Below are 16592 nucleotides of genomic sequence, written 5' to 3' on the forward strand. Positions count from 1 at the left end.
AATATAACCTTTTTTTGATTAATTATTTTTCCCCTTTTTTCATTTTACTATTTTGTAATTGCACTACTTAATTCCAATTATTTGGCATTGGTGATATGAGGAGAGAATCGCCATCCATACACCACAGGTCATCTCATCATTTATGGTTATATTTATCTGTTTATTTACATTCGTGGTTTAAATATCACAATTGGACTATTCCTATGCCGCGTCGTCACGTGAGATTGACGTTGATGTCATCGCGCACAGCCGACCGTCATATGGAGGCTTGGGACGCACGCTTGAGACAGTGCCTGCGTTTAGTGTTCCACGGGGTAGGAAGAAGCACGTGCTCGTCTCAGACGTGGTGACGTCTGTCGGGTCACGTGGTCCCTACTCGCAACGTCAGCTTTATACATTATATTATGGTGAATCCGGAAACCGCTGAGACCACACACTGCCGATTCTCCCCCTTTTTACTTTCAGACTTCTTTCTTTCTAAGGGGTGCTGCATGGGAATAACACACAGGATTTGATATATTAAGCATTTACACAAAATTTACTAAATATAAGTAGGGTGTTGGAACGCACATTGATACATAACAATGAGGCTTGGAACGCACGCGGGTCCGCCATTTTGGCTGAACCCGGAAGTGCAGGATAATTATTGATACGAGCTGGATTCTCATCAAGGGGGCCACAGTATCTATATTAATGGACATGGCAGCAGTGGTTGAGCACCCCAGATGAAGTCTTGTAAGACGAAACGCGTCAGTAGACTTCACTGCCTGCCATGATCTTATACTAAGCGCTTTTTTACTACAGAAATGTAAGTGTTTTACCTTTTTAATAAATTTGTTTTACAAACGGAATTATGCTATGTGGCCCCTTTCTATTTCATATGGGCTATTTCCCTGAGACGGTCCACTGGATGGGCTACCATCCATTGTAAAGAGGGTTCCCCTAAAGTTCTGGATACCTTTGGAGTTCCGCTGTTATCCAGTTAAGAGGTCCCCTTTCATTACCAGTCAGTAATACAAGCTCTGTTGACTCATTGAGCATACGTTCTTATGAGTCCAACCCTTCTGGTAAGCCTTCATTTTTTCCGTGTGGAGGGTCCGTCACATTTACTTTTCCGCATGAGTTACCCACGTGGTGATTAGGATGTTGCATGTAACCACTGGATTATGAATAACTTCTCGCACTTAAGCGACATCTGAAGATTATCAGAGACTTTATTTTGTGCACTAGGAATTGATAAAGACTCTTTTTCCTTTTTTCCATATTTTTTGCTATGCATATGTAACATTATAAGCATTTAACACTATAAGCACTACACTTGTTTGTGCAAATGTATATGCATAGAATGACTAAAATAATGTATAAAATAAAATTGCAAATGAGTGTGGAGGTAAAAAATATATATATATATAAAAAATACTGTATATAATTGCATCAAAGATGAAATGTACATACAAATAATGCCTGAAATTTTTTTTATTTTTAAACGGTATGCTTGGACGCGGTTTTCCTTCAATATGATTGTGTTTTATTTTTGTTCCTATAGCCCTGATGAAGGGGTATAGGTTTGGCCCCAAAATGCTTTGGCTGTAAATATGACCTATAAACTAGCAGCTAAAATTACTTTAGGCCCTTTCAATCGTCTTTAGGTCCTGTCTGCATTTCTATGGTTTGAGCTACTGTTGGGTCCTAATTAGGGGAAGCCTAGCTGTGTAAAAGCTGCCTCTCCAGAGATATTATACTTGTTTGAAGTTTTTCTGCACCTGACTGCAAGTTCAAGTTTGAAAACTCTCAGCTCTTCTTTAAATATAGATTTCTGGAATATCAAAAACTTCAGGTTGAGTCAGCAACTTGCTGCCAAGGGTCTAGCAAAGCTAAGAAACACGCAGGGGATACTGCTCTCCAGAGACAGACTATAAATTAAATATCACTATTCAGCTTGACAGATCCTATAAGCAATCACATTAAATCATTTACATAGCTATAAAAACATTTATATTGCTGGACCTGACTAATTCTATTACAAATGGGTTCATACCTAACTAATTTGAGCATTTTATATATTTTGTGAATACATCACAATAACTGACCTGGATATAGAGGTACCCAGCGATGATACATTTTCCCAAAGGCCTTAGCATTAAAAGCTGAACATTGATACTGTTTAAAGCTTGCAGAGCCAGCAGGACAAAGCTGAAGCAAGAAAGAATAGATAATTGATTAATCATATGATCAAACCTTCTCATACAGATACCAACTGATGCTGTTAATAATACTAAATTACTTTCTATCATATTTTTAACTAATAATGTACAGCTGGTTTTCTCAACCAGGGTTCCGTGAAACCCTAGGGTTTCTTCAAAGGTTGCTAGGGCATCCTTGGGCAATAGGCAATTTCTGCCTCTTACACGAGTAACCACTCACACCAATAATCTTTTCGCTATCTGTAAAGGGGGAATTCTTCACACTGACCATCATACTAATGTACTGTGAGCTGTAGATATAATAATTTTTAGCAGGGATTCCCTGAAGCCAAAAGGTTATTTCAAGGGTTCCTCCATTTTAAAAAGGTTGAGAAAGGCTGATGTACAGAATATTTCATAATGTATACAACAATTACATACCCTTATCCAGTTGCTTAAATCATGTTGTAATATAATATAAATTATGTTACCAAAAGTATTGGGACACCTGTCTTTACACACACATGAACTTTAACCTCCCTGGCGGTATGATTATTTCGGATTTTAGGTGCTGAGAGCAGTACAATTATTTTGCATGGAAATTTGGCGTTTTATATTGTAGGCCTGTAATTCTTAACAATAACACACTTAAATCTGTCCAAACATGAGTCTAGTAGATATCCCGGGTATGATGAAGTTTGAGACACAAAAACATAATTTATAATATAATAAATAAATATAAATAATTAAAAAAAATAATAATATAATAATAATAAAATACATTTCCCCACGATTCACTATCGCTCAATTCTGCAAGTGTTCTAATTTATTATCGCTGTTTTCTAGCTGATCTAAAGCCACTTTTGACATAAAGGAACACTTTTTGGTTGCTATGGACAATCTCCAGTTTCCAGGCAGAAAGAACAGTATATATCATATAAAACTGCAAGCAGGGCATGGGCCAAAGCACTGGGGACAAAAGGGATGTGAAATAATTTCATACAGTACTGTAATCTGTAAGATTACAGTACTGTATGTGTTATGATTTTTACATTTTTTTGAATTTGCCGCCAGGCTCCGCCCCCATGAGTCGCGCCGCTCGCAGGGAACGGAGCCTGGCACAGAGAGGCTTCGGAGGAGACAAAGCCCGCAGACACTGCGGGGGACATCGCAGGATCCTGGGGACAAAGTAAGTATTGCCGCACCAGGATCCTGCAATGTAATCCTGAGTGTGGCTCGGGGTTACCGCTAATGGGACTGAAATTTAACCCAGAGCCACACTCGGGATTACCGTCAGGGAGGTTAATGGCATCTTAGTCTTAGTCCGCAGCTATAACAGCTTCAACTCTTCTGAGAAGGCTGTCCACAAGGTTTAGGAGTGTGTCTATGGGAATGTTTGACCATTCTTCCAGAAATGCATTTGTGAGATCAGGCACTAATGTGGACAAGAAGGGTTGGTTCGCAGTCTCCACTCTAATTCATCCCAAAGGTGTTCTATCGGGTTGAGGTCAGGACAGTCAAGTTCCTCCACCCCAAACTCACTCATCCATGTCTTTATGGACCTTGCTTTTGTGTCCCATTGGTGAGATTTCTTTTCACTTCCTGTCCCATAGCCAAAACAGGAAGTGAGGAAAGATTTGTTCTGGTGACAATTCAAAATGTGAGATTTTCTTTTATTTTCACTTTTGGATGAATCTCCCTAACGGGGGCACAAAGAACAATAGAAAATCTGGCAGGTGTTTCTAATTGTTTTCCACTCTACACAAAATGAAAAAAAGTTTTGTCTTTAGTTATACTTTAAATAACTACCTTGTTTTTTTTTTTAGCACAACTAGAAATGTATCACTTGTGTCGCAAACAGGAATGCCACACACCAAGATGCAAAATAGTCTTCCATTATTAAAATAGCCAGCAAGTTAAAGTTGTATTCTGACCTGTTTCACACTAGGCACAGAGCTTTCTCAAAGAATGACAAAGAATGACTACCCATACACATGAATTATTTCTACGTAATCGTTAAACCCCTTCATTATTTAAACACATTTAATTCCATCGTGCAATTTTAAAAAAATGTAAAACATTATTACAATATAAATAAATATCACAACATTTACATTGGAATGTATATTGTGCTAGATTACAAAAAAAGTATATAGAAATAAAATGTAATGACCATGAGAAGCGATTGTGGAGTGTTGATTCTGATCTCTCCTGGTATAGCATGTAAAATATTTTAAATCAGAAATGTAAGACTCCGAACCTTTAAAGTTCCTCCACTTTACCAATACCAGCAACTAAGGGTCCATTCGCACAGGGGGCTTTACTGCAGGCCCCATGCAGGTCAGTGTTTTCCCAGAACAGGGTAGCACAGGTGATGTGTACATCTTCCTGTGCCAGAGTCCTATTCATTTATATTAGGATACGCAGCAGCACGGATACAGCCGCTGTGTCCTGATATGACATATGGGTGAATGTGGGTTCGGGTCCCCAAAAGCATATAGGGTCATTAGAATGAATGGGACGCCGGCACGGGGATGCACACAACACCTGTGCATTCGTGTTCCAGGAAAACACAGACCTGCACGGGGCCCCTGTGTCAATGGACCCTAACATTTCACATCTTACCAGCAGGGCCACCTGCAGGTGAAATCTGGCCTTGCAGCTTTTCCATACTGATAACATTATAATCATAGTAGTTGTGTACATTCAGCTGGACTTGTACTGTAATGTTGAAAACTTTTTGTAGCTTCTCCAACATCCTCAACAAATCAAGCTAATTGTCACTAACTACCACTAGATATAAGATGACCTAGATAAATATGAACCCTCACAGATATAGTGGCAAAATTATACTTTTAGCCTGTTAAATTGTGTCATTTATAGCAGTATGAGAGGTAAACTGGAAAGAAAGGTAACCTTTTCAATATATGGAGGAGACCGAAGTGACTAGTCGAGGGTTAAAACTGAAGGAACTCTTCTCAGTCAGAACTATTGCAAACAAGTTTTAGCCAAGGAAAAGGGCCAAAAGGGGTAGATTGCCCCCTTTAAAATCCTTTCATATCCTGTACCAAACCTTCTGGGTGCCTATGACCGTGAATGAGTTAGTCATGGTTATTTATTGTCCACACTGACATACGAGTTAGGATTATATGTGGGTAATTACATGTTTAACATGAGAGTAATTACAGGGCAATGTGTGGATAATTATAGGATTGTACATTGGTTTTGTAGAGTTATGTACGGAGCATAAAGTGTCATATTAAATAAGCTTGTTTATTGTACAATCTTTTAAAAGAAAACAGATGCTAATTACTCTAGGTACCTGTTAAAGTAATAAACAATGTTTGAATATTTGTGTGTATTTAGGTATGTTATATATCCATGTCATAATGATGTCATACGTATTTTTATTTACCTGCTAATACTTCAGAATATTGTGGAAACATAGAAATAATTGTGTTTAGGTTGAAGTGGAATGCAGACGGAGCTATGTATAGCTTTTGTGTGGGTTGAAGAGGTCATAAAACAAAAATATCATACATGATTTTTATACTGGTAACACATTTCAAATATATCTAAAGGGGGGTTCTTGTTAAAGAAAACCGCCCTGTCAAAAGCTGTACCAGGAAAATGTTTCAGCCAGGTTTTCAACCAATTTCTCTGTTACAGGTAAAACGGAACTAAAGTGCGCAGAAATTACCTTTCCTTCGAGGTCCCTCGGCATCTTCTACTCGTCTTCTTCCTCATACTGGGCTGTGGCCATCTACATTGGCAAAGTCCTTTCTGTGCTTGCTCAAGATTTCAGTTACCCCGGGCCACAGAATCTGTGCCAGAGGCATGTGCAGCTCAATGTACATTCCAAAAAAAAGACTGTGAGCAGGCAGGTAGGTTTATTTTTCTGCAGGAGACTGCCTGCAAAAAATACCTACTCACAGATTTTTAATTAGAGTCTTTAGTTACACTTTAACCCACATTACCTCCCCCATCTCCACTTTCTGTTATGCTGGGTTAAATTCAAAATACACACTTACCTGCCCAGCAGATCCAGCGTTGTCCTGCAGCAATCCACCTTTCAGCTGTCTGTGCCTGTGTCCCATTCCACCTTGGTCCTTTTCAGTTGGCTGCTTCTTCTGGGCTCAAGCAACGTGGCCGGTGATGATGCAGCAGCTGCACTTCCCAGGAGTTCTGTGAATGGACTCTCGCAGCCTCCTGGGATATGTGACAGGGGTTTCCCAGGGGGCTGTGAGAGTAGAACATGTCATTTTGGCCTAAGCCAAAATGGCGACAAAATTCCAGAAGAAAAAAAAAAAACTATTAATAATGCGGAGTGGGAGCAGAGGCTCAAAACTAAACTTTATTTGCAGTGGGAAGCTCCGTTTTAAAGAATATAATGGTGTCATCTCCCCATCCCATAGCAAATTATGATTGAATGGTGGCACTATCTGCCAATTCACCGTAGTACCATGCATGAAATGTCGTCAAGCCTGTAATGTGCGTGACGGACGCAATAAACATCTACCTACCCCAGCCTACTAATAAGAGTGTAAAAGAGAAGCAGAAGAAACCCAAACACCCAAAATCTCATATAAGGTTTGGCATGTTTGGCATGTTACAGTCATTTCAAAAGTGATTTTCAATATTTGTATATCTCAACTTTCATAAAAATATCATCTGGTGATCCTGCCATGGAGGTCTTTGTTTTGGCACCTCCTGTTATAGATTGATAACACTGTCCCTGTCACCTAATTTTTCCCCTGTGTTGTCACCCTTTCATAAAGGTTTCCCCTGGACACATAACACAGACATAGTCCACTCTTGCCACTAAAAAGACACCCGCCTTGAAAAATGCCATACATGTAAAGAAGGTGCAGAGGATCATCAGCACTGGCAAATCAAGAATTTAAAAAAAGTGAAAATAATTTTATGTAGCAAAAAAAAAAAAAAAGTGTATGATCCAAGGTGCTTTAGAAGATTAAATATAATTCAGTTATGTCTTAAGCCTCGTGCACATGATCGGATTGTTGGCCAACAAAACCGTGGAATTTTGTCCGAAGGGCGTTGGCTCAAACTTGTCTTGCATACACAAGGTCACACAAATGTTGGCCAACAATTACGAACGTAGTGACGTACTAGAAGTACTACATGGTTTTTCAGCTCTTTAGCGCCACCCTTTGGGCTCCTTCTGCTAATTTCGTGTTTGTAGAAGTTTGGTGAGTGTTGATTGGCGCTTTTCTTTTCTCGTTTTTCATTTAGCGCTTTTCAGTTCGCACTTTTCATTTCGAGCTTTTCAGTTCATTTCTGAATGGCCGTTCCTCAACCAGCCATGTTGCCGAATTGGAGGAGATAATGTGTTATTTATTATTGGCCTTGGAGTTATTGCTTTGGCATTATTTTTTTGGTTCAATAATGATTTGATTTGGTATATTTTCTATATTTTTGGATGCATAGAATGCACTTTTTAGTTAAGTTCTATTGGCAGATAGCATGTCTAATTTTTAATGCACAATAAAAAAAATTGTGTAGAATAATACCTGGCTATGTGTTTTACTTCAAATGACAGTTTGGGAGTAGGCAGTTACATTTAAAAAAATACAATGTAAAATTGACAAGGGACACCAACATAGTTGTATCTTTGATCTTAAAAACTACAGGATAATGGTGTTGTGGTAACTTGCCCAAATAAAAAAAAAAAAAAAAAAGCATAATAATATTATTCTTGATATCACTAGAAAAAAAAAGCCTTTGAAAATTTGTTTGCAATAACTCCATCAGTATCACCAGCAAAGCAGCTTCATTATTATCCCATTAAAGAAGAAGAGCGCTGCAATTCTAGATTTCATGATTTGTCACGTCACGAATGTTAATTCTCCATTACGAACACTAGTTTACAAGACCGACCGCTTCTGTCTTGTCCTTGCTTCCGAGCATGTGTGTTTGTACTTTGGACTTTTGTCCGACGGACTTGTGTACACACGCTCGGAAAATCTGACAACACACATTTGTCAGCAGAAAATTTGAAAACCTGCTAGCCAACATTTGTTGGCGGAAAGTCAGACAACAATTGTCCGATGGAGCATACACACGGTCGGATTTACTGACAACAGCCTGTCATCGAACATTTCCCGTCGGAAAGTCCGATCGTGTGTATGAGGCTTAACAGTTTACATCTCTTACAGTAGAAAACGCTTTTTGCATGTAAAGATTAAGCTTTTCTTGTACTCACTAAGGGCTCATTCACAGCTGTGGGCATGGGCTATGCATCATATCACAATGCACCTGTATGGTGTAAACAATTATTTTCTGTGTGTCCCTGCGTTGAGCTTTTGTTGATTAATGTAAGTCAATGAACATGGTGTGAACAAGCCCTATGCTTTTATGTCCTCTGCTGTTACCTTACAGGCTCATGCACATGACCACCTGTCACCATATACTGTAAAATTTGTGTGTATTTTCCCACCCAGGTCCACAGCCTGCCATGAAAGCAATATCTGTACATGGGTATACATCATTACTTGCATAAACATGTGCATGCATCCAGGGTCATATGTCCATATGCATGCACATGTTTGTTTATGCAAGTACCGGTGTAAATCCAGATATTGCTTTCTATGGGCAGCTGTACGCAGCATCTGTTGCACCTGGGTGGGAAAATAGGCCTGAATTTTATGACTAGCCCCAAGTGGCTATGTGCATGAGCCCTAAACAGAACAGTTGAAGTTTTTTTTTGGTTTTTATATTGGCCAAATATATATTTATTTAGATTGATTATATCCCTCCTAATTCTCTGTTGCACCCTGTGCAAAATATGGTTGCTGGGATGAAGATTAGGGCTTGTACAGACTATAGCACTGCAGTGCAGTTTACTGCACTTGCCCTCCACGTGTAAAATGAGAACATTCTCTACAGGCAAATTATATAGTTCAGATGAGATAATTTCAGATCATCATTTTAGCATCTAAAATATATTTAAAGCCCACTTTTTTTCATTTTGAATAGTGCGCAGAAGGGTTTTTTTTTTCATTAGGGAGATTTCCGTTCACTTCCTGTCCTTATAACCCCATTTACACAGGGGCAACACGACTTGCAGGTCGCCTGCAAACGACTGCCCGGGCGACTTGCAAGACGACTTCTGTATAGAAGACTTCTGTATAGAAGTCTATGCAAGTCGCCCCAAGTCGCCCCCGAAGTCGTACAGGAACCTTTTTCTAAGTCGGAGCGACTTGCGTCGCTCCCCTTAGAACGGTTCCATAGCACAGAACGGGAGGCGACTTGTCAGGCGACTAGGTCGCCTGACAAGTCGTCCCTGTGTGAATGGGCAATTAGGCAAAACAGGAAGTGAGAGGAAATCTCTCCAAAGTGAGAGAAATATCCTCTTACTGCCGGTTCACACAGGGGCAACACGACTTGCAGGCCAACTCACAGAGGCGACCTGCACATGACTTCAGCGGCGACTTGCAAAACGACTTCTGTATGGAAGTCAGTGTGAGTCGCCTGAAGTCGCCCCAAAAATAGTACAGGAACCTTTTTCTAAGTCGGAGAGACTTGCGTCGCTCCTATTAGAATGGTTCCGTAGTACAGAACGGGACGCGACTGTTCTGGTGAACAATTAAAAAAGTAGGATTTTCCCTAAATTCCAGTGCGGTGACAATGGTCAATAGGACAAATAGAAAGAGCGACTCTCCCTAAACCAGATAGCATTAGTAGGGCTGCTCAAACCAGCTGCAGAAAACTGCTGTGGTTTTACACTAGTCTCAATAGTCCTCATACACTTTATCTATATTTAAGCAACCCCTGATAAAGGGGTGATGCCCGGCCTCAGAAATGCGTTGTCTTTTGCACTCAATTTGTTTGGAATAAGCATCATTTTAGGCCTCATGTACATTGCTGCTGGTAAACAAATGTTAGGAGCAGTTGGGGTTTTATTCAGCTGCCCCTGAACTCTCCTCTATGTTATCTTAGCAGTACATGTACACAGGTCATTTATAGTCATTTCTAGGCAGTTGAGTTTAGAAGCATTTTTTGGAAAGCAAAAATATGCGTTCAGGACAGATGTTCAGAGGCATTTGAAACGCCAAATGCCTGTAACAGCTTGTAAACGCGTATAAATGTGGTAACTCGTGTTTAGCCTCGTTTTGTTTACAGGTATTTTTAATGGAGATACATTTTTGCCTATTTGAAAAAAAATTAACGCTTCTAAGCACAAACGCGGCTAAACGCGCCATGCAAATGCGGCAAAACGGACGTTTTTATACACGGGTTACTATCTCTCAAGTTAAATCGTTCAGGAGAGGTTTTAAAAGGTCCCGTGTACATTAAGCCTAGGACTAAAACATTTTGGTTTCGGGACTTCAATTTCAGATTAAAATATTACCTCCACAAACCAAGGTAATTGTGGTAACTCTTCATTGTTTGGAAACATCCTACCTAATATTTGGATGCCCCACGGTGTGATTATCAGTATACTATTGTAAAAAAAATATACATAAAAATAAATCTAACAACCAATTTTATCTCAAGGTTCCAGCTTGTCAATTCACCCTTTAAGAAGATAATAGACATGACAGGGGTTCTAATCCTTTTAGAACGGCTTTAGAAACGGTTCAAAGTTGAAGAAAAGTCTAATTATTCTTAAAAACTTTCCCTCCCCTCTCCTCCTACTTATCCTGCTTACCCTGTATAAAAAAGAATTGTATACTTACCTATGTTTAGTCCGCTTCAGTCTGGTCATGTGATCCTGCAGCTCTGGATGCCCTATACCAGTGATCGGCTGCCACAGGGGAGAAGAGGGAGCTTCGACAACAGCTGAGCCATGGAAGCCTATGAGTGCCATCACACTCCTGGAATTCAGAATCGTTGTTGAGTGTTCCAATGCACAGAGCTACAGGATCACATGACCAGACTGGAGCAAATTAAAAATAGGTACTGTACTTATTAGCGAAAAAACACACACTTTTTCACCCTGAAAATCGGGTGCAAATAGTATGTGCATGTTATACGCCGATACTGCAATTTGGGCTGCCTAGGAGGGAACGGGGAGGGGGGGTGGGACTAGCACCATCAGTTTACATACAGCGTGAATCTCCTGTTTACTCAGCGGTCTCTGTAATAGGAAGTCTCGTCTCCTGGGCCGGCATTGGACCAGTGTTCTGTCTATCATAGAAGCCGGGTCAGGAGGCGGGACTTTGTATTAAAGAGGCCGCCGAGTAAACAGGAGATTCTTGCTGTATGTAATCTGATGGTGCTCATCCAGCCCCCCTCCCTGTCCCCTCCAAGGCAGCAGTAATCTGAGGTGAGGCTGCAGATGGGCATTGATCAGGCTGCATTCATGGCAATGGTGAGGCTGCAGATGGGCATTGATCAGGCTGCAGATGGGCAATGGTGAGGCTGCAGATGGGCAATGGTGAGGCTGCAGATGGGCAATGGTGAGGCTGCAGATGGGCAATGGTGAGGCTGCATTGATGAGCACTGACCCTTATTTTGCTTCAAAGTTCTTTATTTCAAATTTAAGTTTTTTTCCTGAAACTTCCCTCCTAAAATGAAGGTGCGTGTTATACGCCTGTGCGTGTTATATGCCGATATATACGGTAAGTATACCAATCTTTTTAATACAGGTTAGGCTGGATAGGTAGGAGAAGGGGGGATAGAATAGAATAGAATAGTTAGTTAATATTGTTAGGCTTTTCTTCCACTTTAAGGCAATGGGTTAGGATAGCGCACTTCTAAGCTCCAACATGTGGCAGTGTGGCTGCACATTACAAAGTGAGTGGTGACTCCAAGGACCCATTATAAAGACACATAAAGTGGACTTTGAAAACCGTTGGTCTTAGTGTCCTGTGGTTTTCACCACACAGGTCTGAACATGAGCTTAGAATGAATTCACAAGTATGTTGTCATCTCTCTATTAGCATTCTTTGTAACTGCAATATAACCTTGCATGTGTAAATCATCATAGTTACCTGCTTCTGACACAGCTGGTATTGCTTAGACTGTCCTCCGCATACAGTGTTATCAATTCCCAACACTGTTTGGAGCCTGTGAGAGAGAGGACACTAAAATCAGGCAAGATGGTGACCACTTTGTTTTCTAGTGAACACAGATTTCTAACAATGAACTTTTTTTATTGGCTGCCTTTTGGTTTGTTATATATACCTTTGAAAGTGTTTTGTTAGATTTATTCAATAAGTGCAAAAGAATACCCATTGACCACATCAGAAACTCAGAACTGTCCTTTGCCCTGTGCACACTTCCTGTGTTGTGTCAGGTGGAGTAATTCGCCTTTCTAGTTCTTATCCTGGGACTACAGAATGATTAGTCTTTGTGCTGTATCAATGGAACGGTGAGAGGATTTGAGTAGTTTCTCAAAAGAATACTCAGTCCACAAAAATACTGTATGCTGTCAGACAACAACAGGAAGTGCATTTCTGGCTTATCAACAGGTATTTATCTGTGCTTACAGGGTCTTAGAACATGGGGAAATGACATGCCTAGTACATATGTACTGCATACGTTTTTTATACTTTACACTGACATAAATTTTATTATTGCAGCTTACCAGTCCTTAGATGAAGTGTTTGCATTCATTTTTACAGGCTTTTTTGCCATAGTTGTCACCCAGGCTGGATCTTAAACTGGGGGTAAACTCCTATGTATGATTTTTATCTATGGGTACAGTAAATATCTCCTAAACATGCACTGTTTAGGAGATATTTTTAAGATGCAGCTGGTAAAGTCACCTGCGCTTCCTCTCTGAAGGAACAGCAGACCTGTGCCATTCCTTCAGAGCCATGTTGTAAACAGTGACGACAGTGACGTCATCGTCGGCTCTGCCAGATAGCTGAAGCCCGCGAACACGGAAAGAAGACTGGGTGAATAGGTTTATTTTAACAGTGAGAGACAGAATAACAACAAAATAATCCAGAAAAATGCATTTTAAAAAAGTTATAAATTGATTTGCATTTTAATGAGTGAAATAAGTATTTGACCCCTTCACAAAACATGACTTAGGTGGCAAAACCCTTGTTGTCAATCAGACATTTCTTGTAGTTGGCCCCCAGGTTTGCACATATTGCAGGAGGAATTTTGTCCCACTCCCCTTTGCAGATCCTTTCCAAGTCTTTAAAGTGTTACTAAACCCACAACAGTAAAATCAGTATGTATATGCGGTAAAGCATGCTTGTTATACTCACTGTGAAACATAAGGGGTTAATCCTCTGCATTGTGTAAAAAAGCTGTTTGATCCTCTCTGATCCCACCCCCCCTTCTCCCACAGTCCCCAATCCATCTCCTAATAGAACAGAGCATTGGGGCACTCTGCACATGCTCAGTTTGGTGTGTATTGCTAGAAAGTTTTCTTTTTTTTATTATTGGGAGGATGCATGTGATCAGCACAGGGCCAATCAGCATTGTCCAGACAGAGGGTCAGGAGACCTGCAGCCTCATAGGACAATCAGAGGAGAATGAAAACTCCTCCTACAAGCTTTAACCAGACACTTATAGAAGTCACAAGACTGCTATATACTGCTGATGAGAAAAGGTATTTAGAAGTTTATATTTACTACAATAAATGCATTCCCATGTTCTGTGTACTGCAGGAGACCAGATACAGTGAATGCAGGCCCCTGAGTTTAGTAACACTTTATGGTTTCGAGGCTAACGTTTGGTAACTTGAACATTCAGCTCCCTCCACATATTTTCTATGGGATTAAGGTCTGGAGACTAGGCCACTCCAGGACCTTAATGTGCTTCTTCTTGAGCCACTCCTTTGTTGCCTTGCCGTGTGTTTTGGGTCATTGTCATGCTGGAATACCCATCCACGACCCATTTTCAATGCCCTGGTTAAGGGAAGGAGGTTCTCACCCAAGATTTGAGGGTACATGGGCCCATCCATCGTCCCTTTGATGTGGTGAAGTTGTCCTGTCCCCCTAGCAGAAAAGCACCCCCAAAGCATAATGTTTCCACCTTCATGTTTGATGGTGGGGAGGGTGTTCATGGGGTCACAGGTAGCATTCCTCCTCCTCCAAACACGACGAGTTGAGTTGATGCCAAAGAGCTTGATTTTGGTCTCATCTGACCACAACACTTTCATCCAGTTCTCCTCTGAATCATTCAGATGTTCATTAGCAAACTTCAGACCTTGCGGGCACTGCAGGATTTCAGTCCTTAATGGCATAGTGTGTTACCAATTGTTTTCTTGGTGACTATGGTCCCAGCTGCCTTGAGATCATTGGCAAGATTCTCCCGGGTAGTTCTGGGCTGATTCCTCACCGTTCTCATGATCATTGAAACTCCACGAGGTCAGATCTTGCATGGAGCCCCAGACCGAGAGAGATTGACAGTTATTTTGTTTTTTCCATTTGCGAATAATCGCACCAACTGTTGTCACCCTCTCACCAAGATGCTTGGCAATGGACTTTTTTCCCTCACTTTTTATGAATAGGGACATATAACAAATAAAAAATAGGCATTTTCTCAATTTGGCTTCAAAAGTAGAAATAAACTTTACATTATTTCCGCCTACGTGGCGCATATATGTGGTCTCTCAGTGGGTGAGCTTTAATGACAAGAGGCCGCATATATGTGGCCCTGTGTACACACTTTTCTGTGCTGAGAGCGCACACTCTGCTTACTCCTAGCACATACACCGAAGGGGACCAGAAAGCTTCCGATGCACACCTGCGAACGGGAACTTTCCAATCATGTGACCAATGTGAGCCAATCACATGACATGAATGCCTGCCCCCACCTCCCTGCTTTTAGAAGCTCTTAAAGGCCCCAGAGGTGGTTGCGGGAGGGGGTTAAACATGTCTTACTCTCTTATCCCCCTTATGGGAGGGGGGGATTTGGTAGTTTTCTGAAGGAAGATAAAATCGTTTGTGCTTTTTTTTCAGCTCACAGGGAGACAAGGATGTTGCATTTCTGACAAGATCAACAGGTATGTTCTGTACTTGCTATTTTTGTTAGCCCGAAAACTGAAAACAAATGCAGCCACCACGTCTAAAGAACAGCTGCAATATATTATCTTTGAAGAATATATTTACTTATGTAAATCTATCTTTTATTACCCCATTCCTCTGGTACCACCACACCCACAAGCAGTCAATTTAGGGCAGGGTAACACCATTACTGTCATGTTGAGCAGTAGTGCTAAATGCACGCACAAAGCTAATACAACTGAAAAAAATTTTGCTTACCACATTTATGAAGCAGTGAATGTAACATTCGCCAAACGTTCACTGCAAGTGAATCAATTACTGTAGTTTAAAATGCATGCACTAGGAAAATACACCTGCAATCAGTGTTTGGTGAAGATCACATTCACTGCTTATGAATCTACCCCTATGCATTGCCTTTAACAAGAAATTTGTGATAGAATATTAAACTTCAAAAAGATAAAATACTGAATATGATACAGTCTACTGTATGTAAATGCAGGGAATATTAAAAGGGTTAGTCCACCTTTTTAACCCATTAATGCCGGTCTTATGCATATATTCAATGTTAGAGAGATGGGCCTTCTTCATAGGCGACGCATATATGTGCGCCTGCATTTGTGCTGGAAGCACGCTACCAAAAAACAGAGACCGAGCCATCACTGACAGCTTCAGATCTCAAACCAACCATCAGGAGGATAAAAGACCAGTTCCGTCACATGATAGCTGTGACAGCTCTTGATTGGCTAACACACTGATCACTTTGTAAAACCCACCTCTGAACTGTCTACTCTCCCCACTCTCTACTCTACGGATACAAACAACAAATAATAAACACATATACAGTATCGCCGCCAATGTCAGGAGCAGGAGGTTTTTGAGGATTTTTTTTTAGTGGTTGGTTATGCTAATGTCAAAAAACAGTTAAAATATGTGATTAGTCCGCGCTTAGGAATGGCAGGGTTTGCAGCCTCCCCTAGTGAGTCCCTGGTGGGACTATTCGGGTATTGGATATAATAGATGGGGAAATGGCGCTACCCTATATGTGTCTTATAATGATTACCTATGTCATAAAATGAACGAGGATATTACTATCCCAATGTTTCTACCACACTGTACTTAATTCCATAAAAGTGCATTAGGTTTGTAAAAATAATAATACTGAGTGATAATGGTGTCCAGTGTCTAAACTGTGACAATATGTCCCTTTGGCAGACGCCCTTAATGTGTGGTAATGTGTAACATCCAGAGACAAAATCCCTTTAAAAAGAATATCACTAGCGGTGCAAACTCAAACAGGTCTCAATGTGTACATACATTATATACAGTACAAGAATTAGTGTTTCAAGGTGGAATGTTTGTGGAGTGCCACCACTTACTACACCTATATATTCGAAACCTGTACCCTGCATGGGCTAATTGTGATTAGAGCATAGAAAAGATTATATGTATCTCAAACCGTATGTGCTGTGACCTGTTA

General features: G+C 40.6%; 1 protein-coding gene across 1 annotated transcript in view; it reads right to left on the reverse strand.

Moving 5' to 3' along the window:
- The window catches only part of LOC141103575 (ADAMTS-like protein 2), an 84727-nt gene that overhangs the window by 53758 nt on the left and 14377 nt on the right, over positions 1-16592 (reverse strand). Inside the window, exons 3-4 of the mRNA XM_073593317.1 lie at positions 12140-12215; positions 2091-2193 (exon numbers count right to left, since the gene is read on the reverse strand). Coding sequence (XP_073449418.1) covers positions 2091-2193; positions 12140-12215 — 179 coding nt within the window. The remainder of the gene's footprint in view (positions 1-2090; positions 2194-12139; positions 12216-16592) is intronic.

Source organism: Aquarana catesbeiana, linkage group LG07 (assembly GCF_042186555.1).
Source record: "Aquarana catesbeiana isolate 2022-GZ linkage group LG07, ASM4218655v1, whole genome shotgun sequence".
Lineage (NCBI taxonomy): Eukaryota > Metazoa > Chordata > Amphibia > Anura > Ranidae > Aquarana > Aquarana catesbeiana.